This window comes from Argentina anserina, chromosome 2 (genome assembly GCF_933775445.1).
Source record: "Argentina anserina chromosome 2, drPotAnse1.1, whole genome shotgun sequence".
NCBI classification, from domain to species: Eukaryota; Viridiplantae; Streptophyta; class Magnoliopsida; order Rosales; family Rosaceae; genus Argentina; species Argentina anserina.
The window spans coordinates 30,058,717-30,072,628 of NC_065873.1; the positions used below are offsets into that span (position 1 = coordinate 30,058,717).

At 38.5% G+C, this 13,912-nt stretch overlaps 2 protein-coding genes across 5 annotated transcripts; one reads left to right on the plus strand and one right to left on the minus strand.

Annotated features, from left to right (window-relative positions):
- The first annotated feature begins 2,027 nt into the window (after positions 1-2,027).
- LOC126784682 (probable WRKY transcription factor 40) lies at positions 2,028-3,818 on the plus strand. Of its 3 annotated transcripts, none has more exons than XM_050510161.1 (3): positions 2,028-2,290; positions 2,474-2,833; positions 2,982-3,818. In XM_050510161.1, the coding sequence occupies exons 1-3, from the start codon at positions 2,255-2,257 to the stop codon at positions 3,600-3,602; spliced, it is 1,017 nt and encodes a 338-aa protein (XP_050366118.1). In that variant the 5' UTR covers positions 2,028-2,254; the 3' UTR covers positions 3,603-3,818. The 3 variants fall into 3 exon arrangements, with proteins under 3 accessions (XP_050366118.1, XP_050366119.1, XP_050366120.1); XM_050510162.1 differs by having other exon boundaries at positions 2,477-2,833; XM_050510163.1 differs by having other exon boundaries at positions 2,480-2,833.
- A 1,942-nt stretch (positions 3,819-5,760) lies between these two features.
- On the minus strand, positions 5,761-13,912 carry LOC126784677 (formin-like protein 18). 2 transcript variants are annotated; one of them, XM_050510153.1, is made up of 18 exons: positions 13,540-13,912; positions 12,195-12,895; positions 11,789-12,010; positions 9,890-11,709; positions 9,681-9,810; positions 9,133-9,204; positions 8,664-8,762; positions 8,516-8,557; positions 8,356-8,436; positions 8,214-8,264; positions 8,041-8,122; positions 7,660-7,754; positions 7,440-7,511; positions 7,232-7,348; positions 6,758-6,826; positions 6,583-6,649; positions 6,121-6,466; positions 5,761-6,016 (listed from the first exon to the last, which is right to left on the minus strand). In XM_050510153.1, exons 1-17 carry the CDS (start codon positions 13,610-13,612, stop codon positions 6,273-6,275), a joined length of 3,987 nt encoding a protein of 1,328 aa, XP_050366110.1. In that variant the 5' UTR covers positions 13,613-13,912; the 3' UTR covers positions 5,761-6,016; positions 6,121-6,272. The 2 variants fall into 2 exon arrangements, with proteins under 2 accessions (XP_050366110.1, XP_050366111.1); XM_050510154.1 differs by lacking the exon at positions 8,356-8,436.

A 13,912-nucleotide genomic window follows, 5' to 3' on the forward strand; every position in this document is an offset into this window, starting at 1 on the left:
TTAAATATATTTAAATATTAAAATAATAGTTAATTAACGTGTCACCCACGTGTCCGTGTCAAAAAAAAATTAATTTACCGTGTTTTCGTATCGTATTGTGTCAAATACGGATACTCGTATCCGTATATGTGCTACAAACGTAATGCGATGTTATATCTTATATGTAACCATCCGTACGTTCTACACTAGCTTGAGAAAAGGAATCAAATAATTCAGGAATATGAAAAGCGGTGCATAAGAATCAGGAATCAATGGTTGCTTTGTTCGTAATTAACCGAGTATCAAGAATCAATCAAAGAAGTAAGGATGACGGATGACTATTTGCAATGAAGGTATCGACGGCTGAGAGGGACTCGTGATCGGTGGCCATGATAGTCGGCTTGGACGTCCAATTTGGGGTTGAAGGAATCTGCGTTCGATCAATTGAAGGTTTCTGTTCTCTCCGCAGTTATGGATAGACATAAATTGGTACGAAGTGCTCTTGGAATGTAAGATGATTGAGAGAGTGCATGGATCGATATACTTTGCAAACCATTGATTTTTAGTCAATCAGAGTACTTACATAAAAATATAACCATTCAGCCATTCCAGCCGTATAACTTTACCAGAATATATAAGTGGTAATGTGGTATCCAATTGGCATTCAAGTAGCCGATCGTAAATACATCTGGATAATTTTTGATCGAGTAGCTTTTCTGTATGATCTGATGAAAAGGTCGAGGTCCTGGTCCACTTGGGCTTATAATTCAAGCAGGTGGATTTTCTGTATGACCATTATTATAATTGTAGATACACGTGAAAACAATTTCTGGATACTGATCGATGTATTACATACATATGGGCCCTGCGTGACTCACATTTGCTCCTTTTGGATCTAGTATAACTAGAAGAAAAAAGAAAAGAAAAAAAGACAAGAACAAAAGGTTTGACAATTTTCGATTATTTAGTTGGTGTTTATATATGTCGTACGCAGGCATTTGGTTATGGCCTTATGGGTGACGTATAGATAATGATGCATGCATGAGAAGGGAGGTGGGTGTGGGTGAATATTTCTCAATGTGGGTCGTGTGGTTTAGGTTAATATTACGTGATTGACTTCAACGACCATTGACTAGGACTAACTGCAACAAGATGTGAACAAAGACTTTGGCTGCCATCTTAATGAACTAATCAAATAGCTAGTATTCCAAGCGTGTTCTCATTTCCGGTGGCCGTAATTAAGTAATGCTCACATATTTCAATCGAAAAGAAGTACTGCTCACATAAACAACAATTCTGAGAAACTATATAGAAAAAACGAGTCATTAAAAGTTGCATTTTCTAGTTGTTATAAACTTGTTTATATACAAATCGCTAAACCTAAAACATCCGATTTATTGATTGAGTACATGAAAGGGCGAGAAGTTATCATTTTCAGATGGCCGGTTATATATAATATACATATATAGATTAAACAAAACCTAACCACTTAGTATCAATGTATCATTATAATTCTATATCACATATATGATCGATCATGCGTAGGTGGAGGTTGATGTACTACGTTGTCCGATGATTCCTTGGCTTTTCCTACAATTGAAAGAAAAGGCAATAAAGTGGAAGATGGACATCAAAGACTATATACAAAGACCATATGTAATGTAATGACTTGTTCACTCACGAATCGAAGGATCACATCACTCCCTTATACGTCACGCCTTATACGTCCTCGACTCCTCGTGCAACAATCACTGTATTCGATCTAAACTCATGGATCGACTTATCCAAATCACTTGTCTATCACACTCAAACCCGCGCATATGTAATGTGGACTAGTACTTTGTTAAGCTAGACATCGTAGTCGAGCTAGCCAAGGAAATTTTCCACTTAGATATTAATTACTTTTTATTGTGTATGTAGACGTGTACTTGAGTCGACTGTTGAATCAGTTCATTCATGTGAAACTTCCTCCTAGCTTGATGGCCACCGATCTTCAACCTTTATATATAGGTATATCATATGGTATACTACTGCATTCGATCACCAACTCTGTACGTTCTGATTCTAATTCACCATCTTCTTCGATTCATTCCATCTCGATCACTAGCTAGTGTCAAGCTTGATCCCATCTCATCCATATTTAATATCTTAGATCTGGACTCCTGCAGGCAGCTGGCCAGTTAATTAGCTGGCCCAACAGTTAATTTCTACGTCATCAAGCAAGCTAATTGACTATAGCTAGCTAATCAAGACTTCACCATATCATCGGCTTATTATGGAAAATTCTCATACCTCTAGCAGTGAAAAGCGGGTACGTACATGACTGATCGGTAGATGTTGATTCAATGCTCGATTAGAAATAATTTCGGTGATAATACGTGTTGATTTTACTCCATGTACACTGTTTAATTTGATGTGATCATCTACTCAATTTCTCTGCTTTTGATCTATTAATTAATGGTTTCTTTCTGATCTTGGATGGACCATTGATCAGCAGCAGCTGGGAGATAGTCTGGAAGCAGACCTTCAATGTGTGCGGAAAGAGAACGAAGCTTTGAGATTCCTAGTTGAAGCTATGAGCAGCAAGTACTCTAGACTCGAAGCCCATCTTCAACTGCTCCGCCTCCAACTTCAGCAAAACAAGTCGACTTCAGCACACGATGGTCATGATTATCATCAGATGACTAGTGCTGGCTCAGGATGCTCATCATACGATATATACGATCGAACTGCAAACAAGAGGGCAAGAACAACTGTTTTTGCTCATTGCAATCAGCAGCAGCAGCATCAGTTTCCGGAAGCCAATACGACATCGCAGTTCCTTGTGAGAACCGACTCTAAAGACAACACCCTCGTAAGTAGGTGCTAGATGTATACTCTATATATGCGCGCATCTATCAGTTCTTGATGAGTTTTATTAATTAATAAATTAGTTAATTAGCTTTCTGCATGATCGAGTTGGGTCTGATTTCAACGACTAAATGAATGCATACTAACTACAGATTGTGAAAGATGGATATCAATGGAGGAAGTACGGACAGAAGGTGACCAAGGACAACCCATCATCCCCTCGAGCTTATTTCAGGTGCTCCATGGCTCCAACTTGCCCTGTCAAAAAGAAGGTGCAGAGATGCATGCAGGACAAGTCAATCCTTGTGGCAACGTATGAAGGCCACCACAATCATGATATCGTCAATAACTCTAATTCCCTGATGCTTGGACAAATTATTTCATCGTCGAATTCGTCTTCATCAACACTAGCCCCATCTCCTCCAAATCAGATTATGCCTGTTGATTTTCTTCAGGCAGTAGTAAATGGAGTGCTAGAAAGCACCAGTACTAGTACCGCAGCTGGCTCTATTACCATGAGGAGTCATCCTTCTCGGCCGGAGCCTACAAATCTTGATCTCACTCTCTCCGGCTCCAAATTCAAATCCAATCAGGAAGAGAACATAGCAGGACGAGGAGGAAGCCCTACTGGCACTATTAGTACTACTGATAAGACCTATGAAAATGAGAAAATACAAGAATGTGTTACTAGTCTAACCAAAGATCCGAATTTCACTGTAGCTTTAGCTGCTGCAGTTGCCCGCTCCATTACAACTGCTCGACGTTGCACCTAATACCCCATTATTAAACATGGAATGTACAAGCTATGTGTCTCTATTAAGTTTCCCAGACTGTAGACAGGTACATATATACGTTAAAGGGATGGATGCAAATGGTTATCCGAATCAACAGAGGTGTTTTTGTCAACTAGATTTACGAGGATTGAACTCTGTCTTTGTTGTACTTGTTACCGAGTATTTATTTATCAGATAGAAAATTACTTAGTTGTATTAGACCACGTTTGAATTAACTAAAAACTCAATTTTCATATTTCTTATACAAATTAGGACATAAGTCTAAGTTTAAAGAATAAGTAAAACAAAACTGATTAACAAATAACACTTTTAGATTAAAAAAATTTATCTCTCCTCATTTTTTAGTTTTTTTTCAGCAAATTTAAGTTTTCCGGCCAAACCACCGGTAATTTTGAGGTGAGCCAATATATAAAATTGTTCCTTATGTCATGGGCTATCATTTAAGTACCATATTACATATGTTTTAAGAAATTTTAAAATTTTGAATTTTGCTCACCAAAAACCACAGTAGCAGTTAACTAGACTTATAGTCAACAATAGTAGGTACATTCCAAGTCGACAGTAGCAGGTGTCTTCCAAGTCAACAGTAGCAACTAGTTTTTAATTCGACAGAGTAACAGTTAGTTTTTATAGTCGATAGTAGCAATTAGTTTTTATAATCGACAGTAGCATATAACATCTCCATTGATAGTAGCAAACACTATGAGTCAAAGAGAGGTAAAAAAAATATTTTATGACATGTGGCAACTTGCCATCACTTTATCCTTATTTATAAATTTTGGTTCTTATTTGTTTTATCAAATTAAACAGTGAGTTATTTGTAAACTAAATTGTTGTCTGGTAATTTTGAGTAGTTTGTTATTTATCAAACTGCTATGTTGCGTTTCTATTAACTAGTCATGTACCCGTGCGATGCATGTGTTTTAGTCACGGGTTTGCAGAATTTTATTTGAAGTGTATTCTTGAAAGACTTTTTTTTAAATTTTTTGTTTCCTACGAGGAATAGTTTTGGTAAAAACATTGGTGAAACATTTGTATTTTTGCATAATTGTCATTTTGTCTGTGTGATGATAAAATTATAGAATGATAGATTTGACAGTTCACAATTTAGTGAAGTTTTGGGTGCTCTTTATAGTAGTAGATATATTGAGAGGCCAAGTGCACGCAACTAAACGTTCATCTCTCCAAACTTCTCTCACCCTCATCTCATTATATTAATATCAAGGAGAAATTAGTTCCATCAATGGATGCATCCGTGCTCATATGTCGTAGAAAATAGGAAAGTTTGGTTTAATCATTATACGACTACTTATTTTTAATGAAATATGCAGATTTTTTTGGAAGCGGAGCCCCTAACAACAGTTAGGAGTCAGCAAATATTATTAGAAGATCAAATATTTTGCAACATGGGGACGTAAGACCAATACTCTCTGTTACAATAGAACTTCCACACATATTCTCGTGATGTTAGGAGGTTCCTCAAACCAAACTGCCACAAGTAAAGAGAGCAAGATGATCTACAACACAATTAATTTCCTAGAAGATGTGAGTAATAGTAGAAGAGGGCAAAACAAGTAAATACCATTTGCAATCTTCTATAATCGACCCACCTCCGATATATTCGCTCAAGAATGATTAAGAGCAGCTACCAACACAAAAGAATTACTTTCAATGTTAACCCAACCTTGGCTAAGACCAAGAAGTAAACCCTCCCTACAAGAGCTGAGTTAGCATATAGATGAGACTTAGCACATACAGCGATACTCCTTACACTATCATCCCTACAAACTAACCCGACTCCACCCCTATTTGTCCTACAAGGAAAAATGTTGAAACTCGTATGTTCTCACTTTGCCGTTTCATCCATACCTAAAGCCAGACATTGAGACATGCATGCAATTAACGTCGTCAAGTTGCCTCACATCTTTTCTGACTTTCAGTTTCACTCGAAAACTAATTCGTAATTTTGAGCAATATGATTTGTACTTTCTAAAAAAATGATTCCTCGCCCGTCAGGCCAGAGTAAGCCATATAGAAATGGGGAATTCATCATATTGATGTTTCCATACTCTCATCTTGTGAAAAAAAAAAAAAAAAAAACAGAACGTGTTCATACTTTACACGGCAAATCCTCAGATAACTAATTGATTTAATAATATATTTCTTTTACTATCATCTCAAATCAAGATTTACATTCCTATATCTGAAATAGAAAATCATACTATCTACCCTACAACTAAGAACAGGGCTTTGTAACTATATTATTAAAGAGGAAACTAATAATATAGGGGCATTTTTATACAACAAGACCCCTACAATTGGCTGCTCATCTGATAGTTAATGGAAAATTTAGAACCAAGGGACTCCTGCATGAACTCTACAATCAACTTCTGCTGCAAAACAACCATATCAATGGAATCATCAAATAGTCTCATGCAAGTAGGGAGCTAGGTTCCAAAAACCAGAAAAGGGTTGTTCTGATAGGATTGATACTCACTTGCAGAGAACGTCTCCCCGTTCTGACATTACTTTCAATGATATGGCAGTCTTCTCCAAGTCATAAAAATTGACATTCATTCATCGGTGGGGGCAATATATCCACACAGGCAGAAGAGCTTGTTGCTCAAAAGAACATAGTTAAATGATTCATTAGGATTTAATATTGGTACTCTTAATGGGAGTCTGTATCAAGCGCCCTGACTCCCTTCTTGAAAGCGTCCCCCCTTTCATCTTCTCATTTTCTGCCTCTTTCAGGGCTTTCTTTCTTTCGAATTCAAGTTGCTTACAATTCTCCCCATGAGCTCGGACAAACATCCTCACAAAGTTAAGCAGCGTAGATACAACTACGGGACAGATTTGCACAAAGAGAATATATGACACATTATTACAAAACACAGTCTAGCACAATATCACAAAAGACATGCAGATCATAAACTGAAACTGTTAACAATATATTTACCTTGCTCAAATGGGCACCGAGCAGGATCTTCCCCAAAATAAAGAGCCAGTGCATCTGCATTTCTACCCTGAAGACATACCCGTTAGATGATATGCTTATCATTGTTTTCATTTCAAGTCACAAACAAACCATCAGTATTCAAATCCAACTCATTTATGCAAAAGATGATACGTACCACATTAGAATAAAGTAAAGCCAATGACCTCACTTCAGCTTCAGCATAACCAAGAAATTCCTTTAGCGTCTGATCATTTCGCAATGCGTGATATTAAGTTAATATATTGAAATACTAATAAATAGAAACATAATAACATTGGTGATCTATTAAGAATGAAAACGTTCATGGCATTCATTTATACTGACCATTTTTTATAATCAGGAATATCTAGAAAGTGGTAAACCTCTCGAATTTATCAGAGGTAAACCTCATCAAGTCAATAAGACGTCATTACATAATTCCGAGGAGGCTATTCTGTGTACAAACTCTATCCTGTTTCATTTTGGTTCCGTTTCTTAGCGTGGAAACTTTGTTTTCCACACATCTTTCTTCAGTTAAAGTAATTTAGTTAGTTAGTTCCATTAAAAAAAAAGTAATTTGGTTAGCCAACTCCAGTGGATATGTAAGAATGAAGGAGTTGATGTATGTAACCTTGCAAAAAGTTTCCGACACATGACCATCATTTTCTGAGGCTGTCAACTCTTGTACAACCTTTTCTAGGCCTTTGCTAATGGCTTGCATTTCCTCTGCCAAATATTTCAATTGTATCTACATAGTAATACAAAATTCAGCTCACTCATGCCAAATGTAAAAGGAAATTATTACCTAAAAAGAATATTAAAGAGAAAGGCCATCATACCTTTGTTGAAGCCTCCAAACTTACAAGGTCCTTCGGAAAATCAAGAAGTTCTGGCAGCTTTTCCGCAAGCACCTATGATATTAAAGATGAGTTATGAATACAAAGAGGTTCCAACAGTCTCAGTTCGGTTTGGGATTAACACCTAAAAATTTGTTTTGCTGTACAAAAAGGCTCCCGCCAAATATTAAAATCAACCAAAAGTCTAAAAATAATGGTTCACCTTACAAAGGTAATGCATTAGAGTCATTTTGTTATTCCGAGCCCGCGTATCAGTGAGCTTCAGGAGGCTATCCAATCGAAATCCAATAGCAGAACCTACAGGAAGTGCTCTAAATAAGATAACAGCTGCCACAGAGAAAGAATAGGGGGCATTGGAGCTTCAAGGAATAAGACCTTAAACCAATCGCCAAAGAATATGACCACAGTAGCTTCGTTATTGCAGTGTTGTTACGATTAACAGAAAACCATTTTTAATATGTAACTGGTACTTTTACCACCAGCTGTACATTAACTTTTGCACAACACCAAAGTGTGCTGTGTGATATATTATGTCCACGCTATACACATCATGAACATATATAAATCAATTCAATATACTCACCTCTTGCAGTTCCATGATTCAAGGCATTACCCAGAGAAAGAATGGTTTGCATGATCCTTTTCAGTTTTTCTGAATTTCTGATCTGATAAACACAATGTTTTTTGGAATACTTCATGAGAAAATTGTTCAATCACGGAAAAACTCTTAAGTACTAAAAATGAGAAGAAGCTTGCCTCATCTGCTACCGAATTGACAGTGTTCAAATTCTTTCTAAGATCAGAAACCTGAAAAATGCAACACCATGGACAAATGTAAAATAGCAAGCACAAGACAAGATATTGTCCAGAGCATCACATTTAGAGAAACTCTCCTTACCTGGGAATGGAATTGTATTTTAAATGAGAAAACTCTGAGTTTGGGTTCTACTCGTGGTACTTTCATTAATTCTAGGAAAAACTGTCATGAGCAGCATAAGGAAATTAACCAAAGCATCAAGACCTGAAAGTAAACAGAGAAAATTATAATCCACACTGACCTGTTCACATTTCCCCAAGTTTTCCTTATCTCCGTTATACCCCTGACCACCAAAAAAGAAAATACATTATTCAGGAAAATAGAAGGCCTAACCACGTCTTGTTTGCAGTTTTAAGTATACTGTAATTAGTGGAAGTTCTAGAATATACCTTTAGTAAGTCCATCTCTTCTTTCGTTGGACAAAACTTTATGAGGTTCTCAACTTGATCAACATCTAATGCTGACTCATCCAAGGCAAGCACTGAACTCTGAAAGATGTCAATAAGAACAGCAAGAAACCAATCAAACAAGCTGGAATTGCTTAATTAAGAATACTGCATCCCAACATCTAGATACCAGAAAACAAGCATATACCATGCATCTTCTAAAAAACTACCCATTTATAATTGTACTGCTTGGAACCAGGTCATCATGTTCAGTAGCCACGTCAGAGGATAGAAATCAACACAAACATCCCAAACTGAAATAAGTAATTTTATACAAATAGAAACTATATAAATGAATACTGCCATCCTATTACTGACACTCATTCATGTACAAGATGACAAATTTAACTCAAATGTAAAGGATCATATATAAGCAATGAAACAAACATGCGCCTTTCAATATTTAGCTTACCATCAAATCAGGCAATGGGATTTTAACTTTAGTAAGCATTATCTCACAGTTATAAGCCCGCCTTAGCTCAATCTGCAAGAAGCAACATACCTCGTAAATATTAGGGCAGGAAGACAACTCAAGTAATCATGTGTGTAAAAAAGGGAATCTGCTAAAGCAGTCTTCAGTTCATGGCATACGACTTGCAAAAACACAGATATCACATCCATTGGAAGCAAGGATAGACCAAGTGAGCATGCACATTGCTATTACTTTTGGTTCATATCTGTTTGAGTAGAAAAAAGGGTACAAAAAATCTGCTAAAGCAATTTTCAATTCATGGCATGCGATTTGCAAAAACACAGTATCATATCTGTTGGAAGGATGGTACAAACATAATATGAGGTTCCATTAGCACAAACAGCTAAAATAAAAAAATGTGATACATTTTTTGATGCTACAAAATTCCTAGAGGAACCCATCTGAAAGCAGAACCAATTATAATGTAACTCAAACTACACTTTTACCTAAAAACAAAAAGAACAAAAGAGGTACAGCATTCTACTTACTAGCTGAACTTTCTCAGATTTAGGTCCTGCGGCTCGGCGTCCCGATTTCCCCCCTGAATGTCCCTCTGAAGTTGTTGGAGTAGCGGCAGAAAAAAGACTTTCAAGTTCTGACATGTCGAACTCTGGTGTCCTGAACACAGTTAATGACATCAGAACTATAGCATCCTGCATTGTATGAATTGAAAGATCTATTAACAAGTGAGGCATACTTGGTTGTTTCATCAGGTTTTTGAGCCTCTGCCCACAAGCTTCCTTGCATTGCTCGTGTTAATTTTAACCAATGGTATGGCTTCAGATTTGCCTTTTTAGGTTGAGCCTGATTTCTTGAAATGGTACGTGATAGACCCCGTCCCTTTGCACTAAATGGAACTCCAGGAGGTGGTCCTGGAATTGAAGATACATCAAGATTACCAGCCCTTGAAGGAGATGTTGGGATGGAATCAGCAGTTTTTAAAACCCCATTGGGAAGAGGAGGTGGTGGTACAGGTACCGAATTCTTGGACAAGGATTGCTTTGATGCAAAAGCTGGAGGAGGGGGTGGCGGCGGCGCTGCAGATGTAATGGCAGAAGTTGATAGAGGAGGTGGAGGCGGTGGAGGGAGACCAGACATGATGACTGCTGTTGACTCCATATGCAGTCCAGAAGAAGTGGGACAAGCAGCTGAAGAAGAAGCAGAACCAGGGGGTGGAGGGGGAGGGGGAGGGGGAGCTGAAACAGAGTTCTTGACAGAGGATGTTGTTCCTGGATAGGAAGGAGGAGGCGGAGGTGAAAGCGAATTGGGAGCTGAAACTGAGTTGTTCATGGAGGATGTTCCTCGAATGGAACGGGGAGGAAGCGGAACAGAAACTGAGTTCTTGAACGAGGTTGATAGGGCTGCCTGAGAGAAAGAAGGGATTGGAGGAGCAGGGGGAGGGGGAGGAGATGAAATAAAATTCTTGACTGAGAGACATGGAGATGCCCTTGAACCAAAATGGGGTGGAGGTGGGGGTGGAGGTAGAGTTGACACTGAGCTCTTAACAAAGGATGATGGAGATGCCCCTGAAAGAGGAGGTGGAGGAGGGGAAGAAGAAAGTAATGCAGATTGACTTGTACCCTGTAATGTATTTTCAGAGTCTTGGAGTGCATTTGGAGTTTGTTGGGGAACTGCTGCTGGCAGGTGAGACGGCAGATTAACAACAGCAGGAGTCTTTGCTACTGTTGCATTCCCTGGAAATTGCAATGGCAACTGCAGTGGTGTTTGTGATGATGATAGTAGTTGAGGTGTGGAAATAGACAGCTGACCAGGCTGCACAGATTTAGGTGCAGTTAAATCAGCAGCTGAACAGGAGAGGGAAGATGGAGATACAATCACAGGATGTGTGATTTCATCTTGTCTACTAGATGCAGCGTGATCATGTAGAAGAGCTGTAATGCCAAGGGCTGAGGGTGCACTTTGATATCTTGACATAGACACTGGTGATACTTGCAAGGAACTACAATATGAAACTGGTGCAGGTAGAGTCTTATGTACTCGCTGAGTTATGAATTTAGATTGGGCAGACCGTTGGAGAGCTACTTGCAGTTCTTGGGATTCAAACTTTTTTCTACTAAAACTGGCATCTGCAGACACTTCAAAGTTCGACATAGATTGCTCTCCTAAAGCCACATGAGTGGTAGTCTTGGTATTATCTCCTGTTTCTGGATCATCAGCAGAAGCACTGCCATGTCTCCCCTGAGCTGCGGAAACACTGCCGTGTTTCCCCCGAGCCACGAAAGTAGGACACCTGATATTATTTTCTGAATTAAGTTCTTCAGCAGTTGGTTCTGTGGTATTGACTGAACCACTGTCCAGCTTCTGAATAGCATTTGACAACGCAATCCGCTGGAGCACATTAAGTGCTGCATCCGTTTTTGGATCTAGCCAATCCACACTGCTAAAGATCTCCTGGACTTTTGTAAATGCTTCCACTGGAAGGCCATCTTTCTCCTCAAAACCAGGCGAATCAATTGATATAAGAGAAGTACCGGCATCCATCTCGGAGAAAAGAATCTTTATCATAGAAAAACAGTATCATTAAAATTGATGATGATGAAAATGTTAAACATTAGGAAAAGCAGGAAATAGATACCTCTGCTCTGAAATCCTTGGGAAATTGGTCTTTAATATTCCATAGTGTATCTATTTCATCACGATTAAGCATCAGAATATTGGACCTTATAAAGGCTGTATTGAACATGATACGAAACATCATCTCTTCATGTTGCAGATCATGATCCAAACTAATACACTCTAGAACCACATCCCCTTGGATATGGCAATGAATATCAATTTTAACTAGTTCACAATCTGCCTGCACCAAGATGTGAAGAATTAGAACGATAAATGCGATCAAGGTAAACTGAAGATAGTACAAAAATTATACCGAAAAAGCTATAAGCGAAGGAAATGCCAAGACCAGAGCAAAGAGAATAGAAAACAGAACCAAAACCATGTATTATCATTTTTTTTAAAGTGAAAGAAATGCCTCATCCCACCTGCTTGTAATGTCGTACGAGTTTGCTCTGTTTTGGGGTAGAAAAGAGAACTTTAGGAGTCCGATCAACAACCATGAAAGGATCCTGTCCATATATTCTAAACAATGGACGGCAACCACCCTCTCCATCCAAATTAGGAATTAATCTAATAATTATGCAGTCCAGCGTAAGTGCCCTATCCAGTGGAGGCCACCGTGCTCCGACGTTTCGTCTTGTAATATACTGAAGATACCTCAGCTGTGAAGGCATTGGATTTAGAGGTGACATTAACTGCAAAATTTCTTGAGGGGCTTGCTTATAGATCATGTCTAACGTCTTGTGCTCCCCAGTGTACTGCTTCCTGTAAATTAAGAGTGCAGCCAGCATGAAGGCCAATACCAACCATCCACCTCGTTCACAATGCAACAAGAGAACATTTTGGTGACTGAGTGATAGCCAGCTTTCACTTGATCTCAAGAAGTGGTGAATTGTCTCCATTGTGAGAAGTGGACAACCTTCATATTGTCGCGGGTAGTCCATTACAGTCATGTCATACTCAGACAATATGTTAGCAATCAGGCTTTGTTTTTCTCCTTCTCGAAAGTTAAAGACCAAGAATGAAGCATCAACGAACTGTTCGCGAAGTTGAGCGACTATGCCTCCTATGTAGACTTTATACTCATTGTCTTCCCAGACATCCGTGCTGAAACAGCAATCAAAAACTGCAGGTCGAAATAAAATGAAAACAGGTGATTAAAAAAAAATGTACACAGTAAATTCTTCTGCAGCACATACATGTAACCCAACAAACATAAGAATAGTTCTTTTCAGCAATATACGCATCGTTGAACATTTATATATATAAACAGAGAATACAAGATGGATTATTACGCATATTAATGCATCACGCCAAACAGAATTTAATAAGCTGAGAAAGAGCCTGTATTATATTTATCTGCAACTTCTTTTTTCTTTCCGGGTAAAACATGTTCAATAGTGTTGGTGAATGCCTGAGAGAGACAGAAATTACAAGACTCGTGTAATGAGAGCGAGCAGGACTACGTGAGGCTTGACATATAAATGTGTTGAACAATCTCCATTTACATTCAGGTAGAATCAATGAAGCTAGTAAAGTTCACTTAAAAAGGGTGTGGGTGTTTTATCTCCAAATATAGACAGCTCAATTTAAACAACTCAAGACTGTGTTAATAATATGTTAACAATCAAAACGTAGGCGACATTAAAGCATTGAAACATGATAGAAGGAGCGTATTTGAAATAGATGAGATAAGAGTAGAGAGAGAGAGAGAGAGAGAGAGAGAGAGAGAGAGAGAGAGAGAGAGAGAGAGGGAGGGAGACGCATAACCATAAATCCTTTCGGAGATCTCTAAGAGGCCATCAGGTGGCTTCCGATAAAAGAACTTTCTGAAAAGCGCCATTGCGTTTCAAGATCCGGGAGAAGCAGGGACTAGTGGAATTGAAGAGACAATAGGCCAAGTCGGGTCTCAGGTGGTATGGCATACCAAATTGGGGAGAATATGTATAGGGAGGAAAGAATGTGATGGGGAATTGAGTTTGATGGGTGTCTAAGGTTCACTTTATGATGCTGCTGCTGCTGTTGTTGATGGGGCTGTCTTGGCATTCACACATATCAGAGAAAGAGAGAGACTTAGCTTTCAATCAAGAACAAACAAGGAGGTTCGTGAGTGAGTGAGTGAGACAGAGAGAACGTGGATGCT